Raw genomic sequence first — 18,609 nt, forward strand, 5'->3', positions numbered from 1 at the left:
AACACAGACGCGCCCACGACAAGCTGTTCAGGGCCTCCTCCTCACCGGCCAGGGCCCCCAGGTGCGCCTCGAGGGCGGAGAGGCGCCCCTGTGCCGTGCTGAGGGCCAGCCGCGTGCGGTGCAGCCCCTGGCCCTCGTGCAGCAGGCGGCGCTGTGCCTCGGCCTGCTCCTCGGTGCGCTGCTGCTGCAGGGCCCGCGCCTGGGCCTGGTGGGCCTGCCGCTCGTCCGACAGGCACTCCCGCAGCTCCCCCAGCTGGGCCTCCAGCTGCTCCCGCTCCACGCGGCACGCACGCGCCTCCGACTCGCACAGGGTCACCTGCACGCAGGGGGGGGGGCTCCATCGGGACCTGGGAACAGCTCCCCCTCCCAGCACCTCCCGGAGCGGGGCCAAGTGAAGGCAGCAGCAGCAGAAGATGAAACAGAAACAAGGGACAAGTGCAACCCAGCGCCAACATGGCAGAACTACTGTTGTGTCTGCTGCTGCTGCTGCTGCAGGAGTAGGAATGCTTCTCCCCTCCAGCGTTCCTCCAGCCTGCGCTGCTCAAGTCCATTCTCTGCCTCAAATTTCACCCCTCCACTTGTAGTGCAGCTGTCGATGCTCCTCACTACATGCCCCTACGTCCACTAGTTGCCCTTGATTCCTCCCATACGGGATGCTCGCACCCTACCCTCACTCCCGTCGTCCTCCTTGCCATTTCTCGTCGGGCTCACCCTGGTTGCCTTTCAAAGCACTCAGTAAGCCCCCCACTAGCCACCACTGCCACTGCAGCTCGCGTTAGAATGGTGGTTTGGGCTAGTTGGTGCATACTGAAATTCAAAACAGCACAAACAGACGGGACAAGGAAACGACGACACAAGGTGCTGACTAACAACTGGCTGGTTTATTGTGCGGCTTGCGAAATATACCGAAGAAAGGGAGGCGAGAAGGAAACACGATAAAAAGAAGAAGTGCATCGAACATTGCACTCAAAACATAAGATCGATACACGTGCATTGATTAAGTGGTAGCAACGCTGATACGAGACTTGGCCAGAGGCGCGAGGCAAGGAAGGCAATCCTGAACAGTCAAGCTTTTTATGAATCTAGATAGCGGATTTCCTTACTTAGTAATTCAATGGACGGCTTACTCACATAATCGCCGCCTGCCTTATAAATGAGGTAAGCTACATAGATTTCACGCTCACACTGACCCTTATACGTTCTTGCAACACGCGTATCGTGGATTCGCAGGTTGTGAGGCTCTTGTCGGCAGGCTTCCCACCGGCCTTGCTGCGCGACTTAGCTGAAGTGTTGCTAGGGCAATTTCGCAAACGCAGCGAAGCTGGATCGCTGAAGGACAGGCCGGCAAAAATCGCTGTCGTTCCCTATGTGCATGGGGTTTCGCACATGATGAAAAAGGTAGCGGGTCGCGCTGGTGTAGGAGTAGTGTTTTCTGCACCAAACAAACTGGGTGGCCTTTGTAGGCGAGTGAACATAAATGAGCCAAGGGGCACCTTTTGCGAAAAAGGCCACACGAAACCGTATGCAGAATGTGGGTGCTCCGTTGTTATGAAGTTCCTTTGTCCTGTGGGAAGAGCTATATTGGTCAGACCGGGCGCTGTTTGAACGATCGTCTCCGCGAGCATGCAAACACACTAAAACGGGTACTGGCAGCAATCTTGCCATACATTGTCACGACAGCGGCTGCTCGCCCAGAATACAAACCTGCAAACACAAAAAAATCACGAAACCACTGACCGTGTAACACCCTGTATCGTCAAAAATCCCATAATTGATGACGTTACACTTTTAGTAACTGTAAGGGTGTAAATGTAGATTACTGGTCGAAAGGAAAACAAATTAAAATTACGGAAAGCGGCGCAGCTGTGCTTATGAGTTATTAGAGAGTTCTCGAATATTTTTATACATTTTGGGAGCGCTGGATGGTATTTAATTTCCTGTCAATGATGTTCTTACTGCTGCTAATGTTATACATTACTAGAAGCCCATCAATCCTTTGTAGTCTAATGGATATGGGCAGAGTTCTCTGTGTACTTTGTGAATGGGCGGGACATAGAGTAAAACCTCATTACAAGAGACACTGTTACAAGAGCCACTTGGTTATAAGAGACATTTGAATGAAGGCAGTTTGGTTGTTTTTCCTATGTTCGCCATTTTAGCAACACTGCATACAAGAGACCTTGGTTACAAGAGACACGTTTTTTGGTTCCCTTGAGTGTCTCTTGTAACGAGGTTTTACTGTATGTCAGGTGTACGGTGACCGTTGTCAGGCTCGCGGTGCTTTAGGAAGTGAATAGCCACACATTTTGGCCTCATAGAAACACCTTTTAACTCTTTCGGGACCGCTCCATAGGCCATCGATCCCATATGATCGATGGTTTCGCGAGCCTGCAGAATACAAATTTTCGCTCGATGGAACACCTAGCGACATCTGGGAGATAGTTTGAAAACTGGAATTTTCTCTTTTGTGAAGTTTCTTTTTTTATCGCCAGGCGGCAACGTATCAGATATTTTATTCTGACGGGCAGTGGTTTCAAATGTAAACAAACATGGCGTCATACTCGCGCAAGCGCGATAAGAAATCCGCCTCGTCTCGTCTCGCATATCTTCGCCTTCTACTGTGGATTTTAACGATGAGAGAGGCAGTGAAGAGTCGTAATGTGGCTTTAGAGATCGGATTTCAGCTCGAGTGAGGATTCGGGTGTCGATCAGCCTGGAACATCAAATCGCGCTCAAAGGTGGGTGTTGGTTTCGGTTTCAATTGGCTCTGGAGTAAATATGTGCGCTCAAAATATGTTCTGGCTGGTTTATATTTGTTCGCTAGGGTGTTAACTACCTATGGTGGTGATCTCCTGCCACCAGTGCAGAAACGGATGAAGTTTTCGCCGAGACGAGAACCCGGCGTGTACCTGGGCGACGACGTAGCCATGGCCTTCGTGCCAAAGAGATCACACACAAAACAAAAAACCAGTTACACCTAGCCGCATCAAACCTTTGCGATGAAGAAACAAAGCATTGTGTTAGATTTTGTATATCCTGAAATTATTTTAATATTTTTTAATATTTTTATATTTACACTTTTTTCCATCTTTTTCTGCAGTTTTTTTACGAAGTTCTTACTTTCAGATTTTTTCATTGTTCTATCGTCAGTGTTGAAGTAAAACTTGGTATTGTATGTCAAAGAACATATAATTAGCTGCATTTTGATATATGCTAAGGCAGGATGGTGCCTTTGCTTTATGTAATAAAAAATTTGTACCGCGACCTCCCTTTTTCGTCACTTTTTCCGGCGGTCCCGAAAGAGTTAAAGAAGACACAGTGCAACGCTGTAAAAAGTGAATTCATTGAGCCTCACCACAGTACTGAACTTAAAGGAGCCATGAAGAGAAAATACAACTTCGTTTAATATAAAAGAACTAGGATTCAGTATCTCACTCAGCTCCATTACAGCCACAAAAGATGTTTTTTTAACGAAAAAAAGCAAGAATTATTTAAAAACTTTCAAATTTCGCGCCACAGTGACGTGTTATGAGCAAGAATGACGTCATATGGGCCAACAATAAAACATAATTTATTAGTGCCTTAAAGGGACACTGAAGTGAATTTGTCAAGCTCCCGTTTTTGCTTGCACTGCGTAGACTGGCTCAAATTAGCCCACTTTTCATCGTTTATCCGGTTGACAAATCGGTAATTATTTTACAAAGCATGAAATAAGAAAAACTACCACGCGCGGTTTGCGGCGGCCGCACCAACTACGCTGTGACGTTGGGAGGAGGGGGCACCGTGATTGGACGATGCCCAAAGTTAGCAATCAAACAAGTTTCGGTTTCGGTTTCGGTTCTGTAAAACAACATGTTTGACATCCGATGGCGTCGTTGGATGGGCATTCTCAATATCCCAGTAATCGTAGTACCGCGCTTCTGCCATGTTGTCGGCTGTAAAATGCATAAGATAAGCCTCACAGGACGGCTTGGAATCGTAGCATTCACTAGCCGAGGCCTACGCAGTGCATGAACACCCTTCGCGTCCCCGAAGACGCACAAATGCATGCGCTTTTCCCCTATATTTGGAGCTTGCCTCACTCATGCCTGTCTCGTAAAAAGCGTGTTCGCACCAGGCGAAGGGTCTGTTGATTCTGGCCTGTGCCCACTGACCGCAAGCAGTCTGTGCTTATGGCAACAGCACGCCAACGAGAACTCACTAGCGCGCCAGTGCCAGGCTGCGCGAGTTCTGCGGACTAGTTCGTGGAGCAGTGAACGTTGCGGCCAAAAAAAGGTGAAGTCAGTATAGAAATCATCGGCGAAAAACGAAAAAGTTACCTTATAAAAAAAAAAAAAAAAAAAAAAAACTTGTACCCGCGGGGATTCGAACTTCTGACGGGCAAAACACTTGCGCAGTTAAACCTAGTGCTCCAGAACACACGGCCACGGGCGCGGGCGCTGCCAGCAATGGAAATATAAGGTATATAATGTATAACCAGTTTACACTTTCATTTATTTCTTGTATTTCAAGCAGCTCAGGTGACCATTTGTTGTATTGCGCTCGTGCAGTAAGCGTCCCCCGAGTTTCCACAACCACTCACGTCTAGCAATTGCATTTCTTAGACGGAAAAGCGTTCGCAGATGCGTAGTCGTGCTGCTGACCGCTGTGCTTGTTCGCCCAGCGCAGAAAAGTGCTTCCCGCACCCTAGTTTTACGCTGTACGGTAAAAATATCAGTTCATTTTATTTCCTTAGTACCTATATTGACTTCGCTGACTCTTCTCACGCCTTCAAGAGGCCTTATATTTTCCTACTGGTGTACCAGTCAGCGAAGCGTCACATGTGCGCTTGTGCAGCGCTTGTGTGAAGCGACCTTGACTTGGAGCTAGATACAGAGTACAAACTAACGAAGTAAAGAAAGGCACATTCTTCCATTCGCAAACGTGTTGTGGCTTAGTTTCAACTGATCGAGCGAATTGCCATGACCCGTCAGCGGCCGGCGGACTAAACGTTGGGCCGACTGACTCGGCCGCGGAAGGTCGGCGAGCCGTGCAGTAGCGCAGCCAATTGCCAGCTCCTCTCCTGCTGATGTCACACGAAAACTCCAAAGAAAATGGGCGAGAGTGCAGAGAGGAGGACAGCATTTTCGAATTGATTTTTCTAGTAAATAAATTCGCGTAAACGCGCTCAGAGTGGTCGAAACAGGGCCTAGGGACTCCGGACTACAATTTGCGGTCGTAATCCCGCATTGTTTACAAATCACTTCAGTGTCCCTTTAAGCCCCGTGATGTTTCTCATCTTGATCTTAATTATGTTGGCATTTTTTCCAGGCTAGGGGTGCCGTCCAACTCTGTGTACGTTTGTTCTTGCGCGAAGCCCATGTATAATACATGAAAGCTCCTCCAGAAAGCCACGCTACCCTCGGTTGACCGAGTCCTAGTGCTAAATGTTGCCAGGGAGGCCTGTCCGGACCAAGACATAGTAAGTCCCCTTTGCCGTACCATCAACCTGATCTGACGTTTTAAACAAGGTGCAGTTTCATGTACAGTTACATTTATAATGTAATTGCTCATAGTGCAGGACCGGATATAACACGGGTTTTCCTGGCCACTGGCAGGCCTCCCATAGAAGTCAATCCATAAGCTTGCCGCTTATAATGCGGTTGCCCAAAGCGCAATGCCGCTTATTGTGCACTTTTCTGGCAGGTGCCCTGATCGACCGGCGCAGCTAGGGCATCCTTTCAGGGTCGCGAGAATCAGCCATCCAACGCAGTGCGTGTTTCCTGCTCTCCTCTACCTTCGACATTGAAAAGATAAAATAGGCCCTCTTCTGTTTCCATGCGCGTGATAACCACAACTGTCCTTGCTTGACGCACCTCGGAACATTCCCCACCCCTCCTCGTGCAATAAGTTGTTTCTATTACAGTGGGATCTCGATGATACGACTCAGGGTGATACAAATTTCTGAGAACTCCTGGTGAAGGAAGTCGTGGCAACATTGCGTTGTTTGCAATGGGCGAAATTTCGGCTGTTACGAACGGACCTGCGTGGCCGGACGGATGATTCAAACGAGCCGGCGAGGCGCCCGACTGCCGAGCGAGCAAGTGACGGCATCGTGCGGGCTCTCTCCTCCCTCTGTGCCACTCTTTCTCCGGGAAGGGCCAGGAATTCGAGGCGCCCCAGGTGTACCGCAGCCGTGCCACCAGGGATGAGAACCCCTTGATGGCCCTGGGCAGGCAGTGACTGTTGTCGCACTGGTCCTGGGTGGGGGGCTTCGTTGCTGCCGTCTGCTCATGGTCCGGTCGCCAAGACACGTGTGTGAGGCTTTTTTCTGTGAACGGGCTTCTCCCAACCAAATCAACCAGGCTCCTTGCCAGCTACGTCGCGCCAAAGAAAAGCCCTTTCCTTCAAGGAGCGGCTGGAGATCCGGAATGAAGTCGACAGCGAGCCAAACAGAAAGCGCAGAGACTTGGCAAAAGATCTTGGCCTGCCGCCATCAAGGTTGTGTCCCACTGTTGGGCAACGAGATGGAAACGTGCAGCCCTTCCGCGTAAATGCCAAGCAGGCCAAGACAGCCCAGCATGTCAAGCTCAAAGACATCCTCCTGGCATGGTTCAAGGGAGTAACTGCAGCTGGAGTGAACGTCGACGGAAAAGTGCTCTCCTGGGAGTAAGCCGACAATGTCGCCTTTTCGCTTGGAATTGAAAACTGTCAGGTCTCTGGCGGGTGGGTTCACTGTTCCAAGCAGTGGCAGGGTCTTTTATACAAAGCCATGTGCAGCGGTGAGTGAATGGATGCTGACGCTTCTATCACAGTGCGAAGCACAGGACGTATTTATCGCGGATGAGACAGGCAGCGAAACCGCACGTGCCCTTGACTGTTGTGGTGAACAGTGAGCTTGGGCGCCACGAGTGAGGAGACGAGTGCGAAGTTCTACGTGCTCCAGAAACAGAGTTGGGAGCAGTTTTTGGAGCAGCAAAATTTCGATTTTGGAGCAGGAGAACCTTGATGTGGAGCAGTTCGCAGCATTTATAACTTTGTCTTCGGGGCTTAAAAATCGAAATGGTAGCAACTCTACAGGAGAAGACCCCTTTTGAATCAGTTTGGAATACACACAACACTCAAATAATTTGTTTAGGGAAAATGTTACATTTTCGAAAGCTTCTTAAATTAAATTTAGGCTGTATGCATAGACAATGTAAAATGCAGTAACAATTTCAAATTGAAAGATGTTGCAATTGTATTTTTTTACCATTTGAATGCTGACGTTATATTTATAATCCTTGACTGCTTTGTACGAACCAGTGTCACGGCAAAAGTTGCACAAAGCGAGGTGGCAGTCGTCGCCCCATTTCAATCCCCGAAGTGTGCATTCACAACGGTCGTGATTTGAATAATGCTGCTATGTATGTTTAGCCACCTCTCCTTTGGCATTAAATTTCACACCACATACATCAATTATTATTTCTTGTGTAACCAGTCCTGCTATCAGTCTTGATAGCACTCCTGAGTGCATGCCTGAACACGGTGCGGCGACTGCACACGCCACAACTGCTGGCGTGTCAATCATTCAATTCATGAGGATCGCGAGCTTGCTATCGAATACAGCAATAACATTTTATAACATCGCAATGAGTCTAAACGTTCGCTTTACGAACCCAGACTATAGATGTACGCAACGCATTTCGTACTCAAATACAAGTCACGGCAAGGCCGTTGACACCACGTAGTTTTCCATGAACTCTGTCTTTCGAACTGTGCAACTTCCTGTAATCTGGCCCACGTTCTCAAGCATTCGCCCCGCGTTAACCACAACAAATAAAACGGGAATCCAACTGACTGCTACTAAACACTCATAACACTCAAAAAATAACTATTCCACATGAAAACTAATTACATATTTGAAATGAGGGAAACAGAACACATATGCCCAGTAATTTTCATTATCATAGACCAATTAATAAAAAAGTTCATTTCAAGACCCTCGTCTCCCCTTAAGCGTGTAACTTAAGCGCACTCAGCGCCTCAACTACATAAGCAGAAGCTGCTTCGCCCAGCGGCCATGCTCTTTGTTACCATAGCCACGCCCAATTTAAAAGACCGTTTCAGTGAACCCAGTTGGAGAGCCAATCACGCTATAGAAGCTATCACTTGCGTCATTTCAGTTTTTCTTTTTAAAACTGTCATTTCTGTGTTTGCAAATGAGCTACAATAAAAGAAGTGACCAGACGGCAGAAGATGAGGGTTCAGCCGACCTAGCAACACCAAGATGTCATCACCCCGTGCCCGCAAGAAAACAGCCTGGGCTGCTTTGAAAACCACGTCGTCAACTTTGCGATTCATCCCACCGAAACTGACATAAGCGTTGAAATCCTTGCCTTTCAGTCTGTTTTGGAGCAGTTTGGCGCAATTTTTATGCTTTTGGAGCAGCATGGTGCAGGAGAACGGCACTGCATCAAAACTGCACAATATGCACAGCTGCCTCACCCCTCACCCCTGCAGAAAGGACTGCTCAGGGACATGGAGGTTAAAAAAAAAAGCAGAGAAACATCACGGATTTCTTTGCACGAAAGTAAGAAAAGAAATAAACAAAAACTTTTTCTTGCGCTAAATGTGTTGGCTCATACGAATTTCAGATGATAAGAATATTTTCTGCGGTCCTGCAGGATTGGCACCATCGAGATTCCACTGTGCGGATGTTGTGCAGATAAGCAACCGCCCTTTTCTTTTTTGAACGTCCGGAGAGAGCGAGCCGTTAAGCCCAAGGTTTCCCCCAGCTGTACGCTGTGCTGGTAGTGCACAACTGCCTTTGGCATGGCGAACGCGAGCTGGGGTGAAAGAAAGAAAATCCCACTTGCGTTCTTGTCCTGTTGTCCCGCAGCCTTCGTTCGTAGACGCTAAAAAGCCTAGCTGTGCTCCCTCAAAACACAAACACAAAGAAGCTAAAACAGCGCTCACGTCTTGTAAGGCCATGCAGCAGCGTGTAAACTCTAAAGAAGCCGCTGATGTGGGAAAAAAAAGATGAAATAAAGGCTGCCTTCGTTCGAGTGATGATAAACAAAGAACGACTGAAAAATAGATTGCGATGTGATGGGATTCGCACGTGTTTTCTTTGTAGTGCTTATCGTGCGGATTCTTGCGACTCCCGTGCCATGCGTTTAAGGGGAGACGTGGGTCTTGAAATGAACTTTTTTATTAATTGGTCTGTGATAATGAAAGTCACTGTGCATATGTGTTTTGTCTTCCTCATTTCAAATATGTAATTAGTTTTCAAATGGTAAAATTATTTTTTGAGTTATAAAGAAAACACTGGAGCCTAATTAAGTAATTTCTTACGGGCCGTTAAGGAACTTTTTATTCAATTTTTTTTAAATAAATGGTATGGATGTGTAGCTTAAGACCTGCCATGCATGCTGAAGCTATTTATATTCCTGTAAAGATAGTTGATTGGATAGAATTAATCTAATTATTCCAAGTACAGTTTTCTGAAAACTTAATGACCTCTAATTATTACTCATAACATTTATTTGAGGCAAAATGAGCCAATTAAAATTGCTTCAGCATGCAGTTCATTTTATCCCGAATTCAACGGTATAACACTTGTAGAAATCCTTTGAAAAAAACTACCTCAAAACCCCTGTAAGGCTAGGCACATATGCAAAAAAAGGGAAGCTGAGAAAATCGCAGTTGAAGTTTTACTACAAGTGACAGTTTTATCTATTGAGCATATGAAAAAAAGAAAGGTTCTAGAATGTAGCTCGCGTTTCGCTCAACACGAGCATACCAAGTTTGCTGAAATCAGTTGGTGGGAAAATTATGAAATCCTCTGTCTACTGATGGCACCTGGCAGAAAAACTGAACAAAAGCAAAGCCAGAACGTTGCTTCAATTTTTATGCTGTTGGCATCGCGCCGTCTCTCTTTGGCGACTAGGGCTGAGGTGCCGAGTGTGCACCACAGTTGTAAACGCTATTTTGTTATGTTACTACTTCATTTTAAGCAATCAAATCGGATTTGCATCGCGTGAAGTGAGTTGCTGCGAAGGGGCTGGTAACGGAATGCCCGCCACTGTTCTGTAACGTGCATGCGCTTGGCTAGGTGGGATAACCATGTTTTCGGTTTAATCTACTTGTATATCACGTCACCAACGCACATTGTGCACAGCGCGAACATTTATAATTCTCATATCGCTCATCTATATGGTAACCTGCCGACGAGGAAGCGCGCGCCGGAGTGCGGGCCGACCCGCCGCGGCATCGTTGATAACAGAATGAACACACTTCCCTTGCGACGTCGGCATGCGGCATCCTCCACTTTATCATTTCTTTTCTTTTTATTTGCTGCTGATCGAAAGATAGACGCACCTTAGTGCCCCCGCAGGCGTAATCATATCGCTACGCTATCGTCTCGGCAGCCCGCGCGGGCGCTAAGCCTACCTCCGTCTCGGCGCCGTTCTCGCGATAAGCCGTCGTCACAGGAGCAGAAAATCGTATTTCAGGCGCTTATACTAATGCCTGTTCTTCCTTTCGGTTATCGATAGACATCTTTACTTTATTTTTACGCCATGCGGGGCTTTTGCCGGTCCTCGCATAGACGAATACATGAGCCGTTGCCCTGTGATGAGAGTGCCGAGCAGACGACCCACGGCGCCCAGCCAATGAGGTTGCGCCCTGCGGTCACGTGCAGTCAGTAACCAATTAGGCGGCGCGATCCGTCTCTTTTCTACCCCGGTTTTACTCGCAACCAACGGACGAAACGGAGTGGTTCTGGCGGGGAATTGAAAACGAAAGGACGCGCTTTCAAATGAGACCAAGATGGACGCCGTGGCGCATGTAGAACCCGAGGGGCGAGTCGTCGAAAAAATGCTATTTTCGCGTCGAATCTTGGCCGATTTCAGCGGGCGTCGGTGCTATAAATTGATATTATGGCTCAAATACGTACTCCTGGGTCTGGATATTTTGCTAACCGGTAGAAAAATAGCTCTACTTTCCGAAAATGGCGATTTCTAAAAATCGATTTTTTGGCCAAATGTCGGGATTCCAAGACCCGCGTCTCCCCTTAAAGCGCTCTACCCTGTATCACTGCCTGTTTGCATCCCCTGAGGTCAAACATGTTCAGTTTTTTGTGCCACGCAGCACTACCCGATTCGAAACCACACCAGCTACTGCATCGTTTGTGTCAGTATTTGAGAGTTGGAAGCGTTCGCACAGCCGCCCGAGGGTTGCGGCAACCCACCACCGGCCCTACCTTGGCCTTCCAGAAGGCGCTCTCCCGCAGCAGTGTGGCCTCTGCCTGGCTGCGCTGGGCCTGCAGCTCCTCCTGGTGCTCGGCCCGCAGGCGGCCGCACTCCGCCGCCAGCTGCACCCGGCCGGCCTCCGCCTCTGCGCACGCCGGCACTCGCCCCGTCACGCCTGGCGGGCCCCTTCAAAAGGCTCGCCACACCAATCAGGCGAGAATCACAGCCCGGTCACGGACAAATCCTTAAAGGGACACCAACTGGCCCCGCTGCAACGTGGGCTCAAATACCCCGTGCAGAACAGTGTGCAGAACAGTGTACGTGGGCCAAACTTTGGGATGCATCAACAACGATAGGTTGGGGGAGCACGCAAACAATGTCAAAAATGTGCGGCAGGGAAAACATGCAGAAGGCTTCTTGGCAAGCCATTGTTTCACTTTTGCAAAGACTATGTGCCAGGCCTGGAAAATACGCCCAGCATTAGGAAGTGCGTGAAATTACGTGAAATCGCTGAAACTGAACGAATCTTGACACTTGGTGAGGCGTGCATCAGCATGCCTCCTATCAAGCCATCTGAAAAAGAGGCAAAATAGGGATGCATGCACCAACGAGACCCAATGGACGGCCTAACTACATACAGTGGAACCCTGACAACACAAAGTCCAAGGGACCGCGCAAAAGCGTCGTATGACCAGAGTGAGTGCTGCCCTAATAGACAGTCTCACGCAACAGGTGAGCTAAGAACTTCTTCAAATTACTACATTTAGCACGTTCTCGCGTAATTTGCGAACCCTCACTGAAATCTCCAAATTTCTAAAAAAAAAAAACACCCATTCTGTGTGCCACCGCCATGCTGCAACGATTCATGAGGCTGGCGCGCCTGCATACACCACACTCTCCACCAAATGGAGCGGGGATGAGCGCGTGCATCATGCGGGTTTCGCGAGGAGACAACGTTTGCCCCTGCAATTTTGTGGGTGCGAGGATTATGCGAGTAAATATGGTATACATACGCTGCTTGTTTGCAAAAAAAAAAAAAAACAGACAATGACAGAGGAGGAGGTGGAGGAGGAGGAATAAACGTCTTGGGGAAGAGTCCTCATTCCAGGACCCCTTGAGACCGTCCGGATTCTCGGGCTCTCTTCACCAGCCAAAGCTGGTCGTCAGGGTCCGAGCTGGACAGTGCTCTCTCCCAGTGCTCAGGGGGGGCTAAGTTGGGGTTCTTATCGCAGCCCCACACTATATGGTAAAGCGCACCCGAAACCTCACAGAAGCGGCATTCCGAGGAGTAGAGGGTGGGGGCCAGAATGTGGGCTCTAGTTGGGTGGGGAAAGGTGTTGGTTTGGATGCCTCGAAGGTGGCGCTCTTGTTCTTTTGTGAGGTTTTTATGTGGGGGAGGGGGCATATGTAAATGTGTAGCATATGTAAAGCAGCATATGTAAATGTGTAAATAAACCAATTGTTAGTTGCGCTTCGTCCTGTGTTGTCTTTCTGCTCTTTGTTGCTGCTGTTTTAAGTTTAAGCCACTAAAACAAGAAATACAGGTCAGGACAAAGCGGCGTAAAAGGTGGGAAAAATGCAGGTTTATCCCCGCCAGCATCCATTGTATGAGACGGACCACGTGCACCCAAGCATTGTATAACCAGTGTTTTTATGCTTTGTTTCTATGGGCAGTTTGCCAGGACTGCGACGATCCATCATAAGAAGCGCGTCGTCATAAAACCGAGGGACTTTTCATCGGGGTTCCACTGTATTGTGTTTCATTTGCAATAAACACCAGATAAGTGCACTGTCCCTGGCACTGAAAGGAAAGGCAGCACAGAACACGCAGATTGCAAAATTCTTCCCGCAACAGCCTCAAGGATTGCAAGGATAGCGATTGCACATTACCTCTAGATTACACCACACGGCACAGGCACAGCCTTAATGGTGGAATAGTGAGACAGGTTCACCGATACTGATACCGACCGACCGATACCGATTGATCGATTGATTGATTGATTGAAATCGATTGATTGATTGAAATCGATTGATTGATTGATTGACTGACTGACTGACTGATTGATTGATTGATTGATTGATTGTGGAATTTAATGCACCGACACAACGCATGCGATGAGGCGCGCCGTAGTGGAGGGCTCCGGATTAATTTTGCCCACCTGGGGATCTTTAACGTGTGCCGAAATCTCGTACACACGGGCGTTTTTGCTTTTTACCGCCATCAGAAAAGCGGCCGGGAATCGAACCCGTGACCTCGTGCTCAGCAGCGCAACGCCTCAGCCACTGAGCCACCGGGGCGGGTGACCTGGGGGAGGGTGGAATTCTGGATCTGTTTCAAGCCGTGATGGCGCTCGCTCTGCGTCCCGTGCCTGCCGCCTGCTCTTGAGCCGGTTCTGCTCACCTCGGAACATGCGGGCAGAGTCCTGCCGCGCGGCCTCCTTGTCGGCCACCGCCCTGTCCAGCTCCCTCTGCAGCTCGGCCGCCCGCTGGTGCAGCTGCTCGCGCTCTGCGAGCAGCTCGTCCCGCGACTGGCGAAGGTCGGCCAGGCGCTGCGCGGCCACCTTCTGCTCAGACTCCACTGTGGGGAGGAGGAGGAGGAGAGCAAAACATTTTACTTAAAGCAATGCGATCACGGAAGGACTCTCCCTGTATTACACAATCACGGCGTGTCGTCGAGTCCCTAGCAGTAAACGGGTGGGCAAGTTGGTGGGTGTTCGCTTCCAAGTGCAGCAGCACAAAAAGGACGAGGGACACTTCTAGAGTTTCTGGATACCTTCAGCTATAACACTCCTCCACAGTGTGCGACCACTTCCAGAAGCCGCGACATGTCAGTGCACGCGACACAGTCAGCCTGGTCCCCGTGCTTCAGAACAGAGACTGTTTCATCAACACCTCATGTTGCGGTGGGTTTCTGCTTGGTGGTGGTGGTGAAAAACGTTCTTTACTGAGCTCGGAAAGGGGTGTGGTCAGCCTCCTTCGTCCAGGAGGCCGCGGGCCTGCGCTGCATCCGTGGCTTGGGTGACATTTTTTGTTTGCATTCACACTGCGGTCCCAAAATGTGCGTGTTTGCACTTTGTGGGCCAGCATGCACCGTCACATTGCTGCCACAGTTCAGCGTGATCTTTGAACGAAAAGAAGCATTTCTTCAATCTCCCCGAGAAACCTTCGAGAATGGCACTGCTCTCTGCGGAGACGTATTTTGGGATGACTTGCACGGCGTTGAGCAATGGAACGTTTCTTAGCTTGATTGTGGAAACCACGAATTCACATCTGCCCCTTCCTGCTGTGAGGAAGCACTCGTATTGAAGATGACAGCTGCCATCTGAAAGAAGCTCGCATGCTTTGACCCTGCACACGAAACAAGAGCGGGTGCCTGAGCTTTCTAGAAAAAAGTATTAACAAACATTGCTTGTACCCGCTGCTACTCTTTTTTGTTTTGTTTTTTTGCGTGTAAAAAAAAAAGAACTTGCTGGTTTTTGAGTTTATCTTTCATGTGGGAGAATTCTTGTGCTAGTTTAGAGATGCACAGAGGCAGCTGTCAGAGGTGGCTGGGAATAAATAAAATGCTTTTTGGGCCAGTCGGAAAACATTTCGCTCGAAAACGAATTTCAAGCAGCACAAAGGTGCTGCTTGAAACCCTCTTGCATTTTGCTATTTATTCTGCACAAGAATATTGTTGCCTGGCAGGAAGTCATCCCCACACAGCTTTTAAAGTCAATTCCTCTTTAGAAATTCTAAAACCTGAAATTCTGATGCGACCCACTCAAAAACAATCCCTTTGCTTTCCGATCAGGCTGACCGTGGCAACAGCGCCACCACACAGGCGGAAACGGGCAGGAGTCACGCTCATGTGCCGCTTTCAAGCGGAGCTGTGCGATAGATCTAGTAGTAACGTTGGCAGAGACGGCATCAATAAAAGTACAGTGTGACCCCGATGATACGACTTTCAACAAACTGCGTGAAATGGCACATGACCGGGGTGTCGTACGATCAGGGTACGGGTAAATGACGGCTCAGTTGACGGCCTCACACAACAGGCGGGCTACGAACTGATACGACTCTTTCGTTACTTCATGCCTGTTGTGCTGCATTCCCAAATACTGTGCTGGCAGTAAATGAAAAGTCAGTCATTGACAAGATGTTTTTACGTTACGTGGGGGGCAAATTCGTGCCTCCGATAATGTCAAACTGCCAGATTTCTTCCAAGAAACCACCCGACATTCCACATTTTGAAATGGAGGTTGGGCTTCACTGCATGGCATGAGCACCAGACATGCTAACATTTCTTTTTATTATTATTTAAAAAAATACTGCGGATGGTTTCTCACCATCCAAGTAGGAGAGGGTTAAATCGAGTTCTTAACACAGAGGTCAAAACTAGAAGACGTCAGAGCATGCACGCAGTCGGAAGGCAGTGAATTCCAGTCGTCAACGGTTCGTACAAAAAAAAAGAGTACTTCGACGTGTTATTTTTAGGAGCATATGGTCTTACAGTTTTTGAATGATTTAACCTTGCTGAGTGCTGGGGAGGTGGCAGAATATACAATTCTTTATTTAAACTGGATTCGTTGTTGTATAGTTTATATAGTATATACTAGTTGTATAGTTTGTGTTCCTCGCAAGTCGATATTGTTTCTAGGCCATGTTTCTGAAATGTATATTCTAATGTATATATTCTAATGTATATTCTATTCTATATTTTATTCTAATCCTATTCTATTCCAACGTATATTCTAATTTTTTTTTCCAATACCAGTGGTTCGTTATACACAACTCCTTTTTTATCATTTTCTTCGACAACCTGACAAAAAATTTGATTTCGATATTTTTTTCCGCAACTATGATGTATGAGAGCATTTGAGAAACTGGTGTTATTGGAAAGGCTATTAAATCTGCATTTTGTGTTCCTGCAATTAGTGCCTAACCAATTCTTTTAGCAGAAAAAAAATGTTTTCTTGGAGCCCTAAAACCGGTCAATTTTCCTGCGGTCACGAAAGAGTTTGGAAAACTATCTGCGTGTGGAAGCCAATTACTCAGCTCCGAGGGAATTCCCCTGCGCTCCTTGCCCTGTGCCTGGCTCGAGAGGGGGGGCCCACTCACGCTGGCTGCTGCGGCGTGCGGCCTCTTGCAGCTGCAGCTGCAGGCGTGCCGCGTGCTGGTCGGCCCGCCGCTGCCGCTCCTCCCAGCTCTGCTCCGCCTGGCCCAGCTGCCTCAGCACGTCCCTGCATGAGGGGGGAGCGAGTGTAGAGCCCTGCACGTGCTGATTCTAAGGCCCGAGCCCGCTTTGCGAAGCCCGAGCTCGACCCGGGCCTGGGCATTCACAAGTGAGCCTGGCCTGAGCCCGACCCGGGCTCGTTGTCTCAAGCCCAGGCCCAGCCTGGGCCTGGTCATCTATTTTTGAGCATAGGTAGCACCCGCGTGTGTGTGACCAGGCCCGGTCTTGGACGCTGAAGAAAATTTGTTTATTATATTTGGTTGAAAATCCTCGTAGCGGGCAATCAGACGGAGCAGCTGTCTGTTCAAGAACGTCCTGAACTGAAGCGCCAAAAAATCTGGGTTTAAAAGAGCCATGAAAAGAATACACAAGTTTTGTTCATTCGAAAGGTTGCCTCGTTAGAACCATAACGACACCACTTATAACGCAAACTTCGCTCAAATAAGCTACATAATTAGGAAAAAAGGAAATGACCATGCGACCCACCAGCTCATTTTCTGCAACAGAACCTATGATGTCACTCGAGAATGCTCTGCGATTGGCGGAGGCCGGCAAAAGCAAACGCATGTTAGGCAGGGTTTACAGTTTGCATAGCGAGCTATATGCCCATGAAACATACTGCACATTCTTTTTATGACAAAGAACAGTGGAGTAAACGGTTGAAGTTCCGAACGAACATGCAAGCGTGTGCGCCAATGCGTACGAAACTACCGCCGGCCGAGCTTGACATCTCGCCGTCGCGCAGATGAATTTTCGGGTTCGAGGCTCTTAGAGGCCAACGAACCGTTCCAGCACGTACAGCCGCAACCTTGCTTGGTATCTTAATCCCTTGACAGGAGGTTGGCCGTCATATCGCCAACCAGCAAAGGTAAAAATAGAAACGAGCGGAGTAAGGAACAGCAAGAAGCGACGAGATAGTGCCAGTCGTCGCAGAAGTTTCGAATGGTGTTGGCTTGCTGCTGTTGTTACGAGCTCGTTTCTAGTTTACAACCACTGAAAACTTCAGTTTGTTCGAGTACTTTACAATGAAATTTCGTTGCTGCGTTTTGAAATGCACATGTAGTACGGGCAAATCGTCGAGGGAGTGCAACATCCCCGCCGGTCAAGAGATCTCCTTTCATGTGCTGCCAAACGACGAACCGCGGCGAAGCAAGTGGCTACGTTTTGTGAACTTTGCAAACGGAGGAGAAAGGGAGCTAAAGGAAGTACGAGTGTGCTCGCTTAATTTCCGACGAAGTGGTTACGGCAGGGACCCTTATGTTAGCTCACTCCTGGGACATGCTGGCGCTCGTCGCCGACTTCGTCAAATCGCCGTCAAAGCGCTCTGACCTTGGGGGAAAAAATGCCGTACACAGCGCGCATTGACGCTCGTATCTTTCTGGTCGGAGCAGAGAGCTCGCGCGAACGGCTTTCCATACACGACACCGGCCAACTGGCATAAGCGATACTGCTACTGAAATTGAACTATTATTAACCGTAATAAAAATACGGCACATACGTACCAGTCTGTATTCGTCCGTCGCGACGGGGCTGACGAGGCAGCGGTGCCGACGGCAGGGCGTTCGTCTGTTGTGGCTATCGCGGAATGGTCGCTTTCCCGTCCACCGCGTATCCCACAACTCTTGCCGCTCGTGCACATTGAAGCATTGAGCGTTCAAGTGGTGTGAGGTTGTTAAATGCAAGCCCTAGCTCCTCAGCGAGAGTTTTGTTCTCCGGATCAGGCGATTCCATGACTAGGGCTGCGGGTGCACTAGGTTTTACTAGTATTTTTAAAACGGCCGCCGTCTCGGTTTCGGCACGAGTTTCGGTTCCTGTCTGACTCCCGCGGGTGGGTGCTATATGGAGTCGACATACTAAGTATCTGTTTCATGGACCGGCTCATATGACGCCATTGTTCACGTCACCAAATGTGCAATTTTAGCGGGAGATTTAAAATTTTGGCTTAAATTGCCTTATTTCTCAGTGAATAAAGCATCATTTGCTTCCGGGAAAGCGCTTGGGGTAAGTGAAACACCTAATCTTTCGAATAAAACAAACTTTTGTTTTCTCTTCATGGCTCCTTTAAAAGCACACATAGTTTACCTTACACCGGCTGCAGTTCACGCCACATCTGCGTAATAATAGCTCATATTCTTACACGAGAGACACCACCACCGTTGGTGACCAGACTCTTGGCACCTT

The 18,609-nt window shown here is 48.5% G+C and overlaps 1 protein-coding gene across 1 annotated transcript in view; it reads right to left on the reverse strand.

Moving 5' to 3' along the window:
- The window catches only part of LOC144154798 (uncharacterized), an 82,204-nt gene that overhangs the window by 40,022 nt on the left and 23,573 nt on the right, over window positions 1-18,609 (reverse strand). The window contains exons 5-8 of the mRNA XM_077685900.1: window positions 16,314-16,435; window positions 13,615-13,791; window positions 11,225-11,358; window positions 46-316 (exon numbers count right to left, since the gene is read on the reverse strand). Coding sequence (XP_077542026.1) covers window positions 46-316; window positions 11,225-11,358; window positions 13,615-13,791; window positions 16,314-16,435 — 704 coding nt within the window. The remainder of the gene's footprint in view (window positions 1-45; window positions 317-11,224; window positions 11,359-13,614; window positions 13,792-16,313; window positions 16,436-18,609) is intronic.

The sequence above is a fragment of the Haemaphysalis longicornis genome, unplaced genomic scaffold (assembly GCF_048455015.1).
Source record: "Haemaphysalis longicornis isolate Haplotype H1 unplaced genomic scaffold, Haemaphysalis longicornis Haplotype H1 scaffold_93, whole genome shotgun sequence".
NCBI lineage: Eukaryota > Metazoa > Arthropoda > Arachnida > Ixodida > Ixodidae > Haemaphysalis > Haemaphysalis longicornis.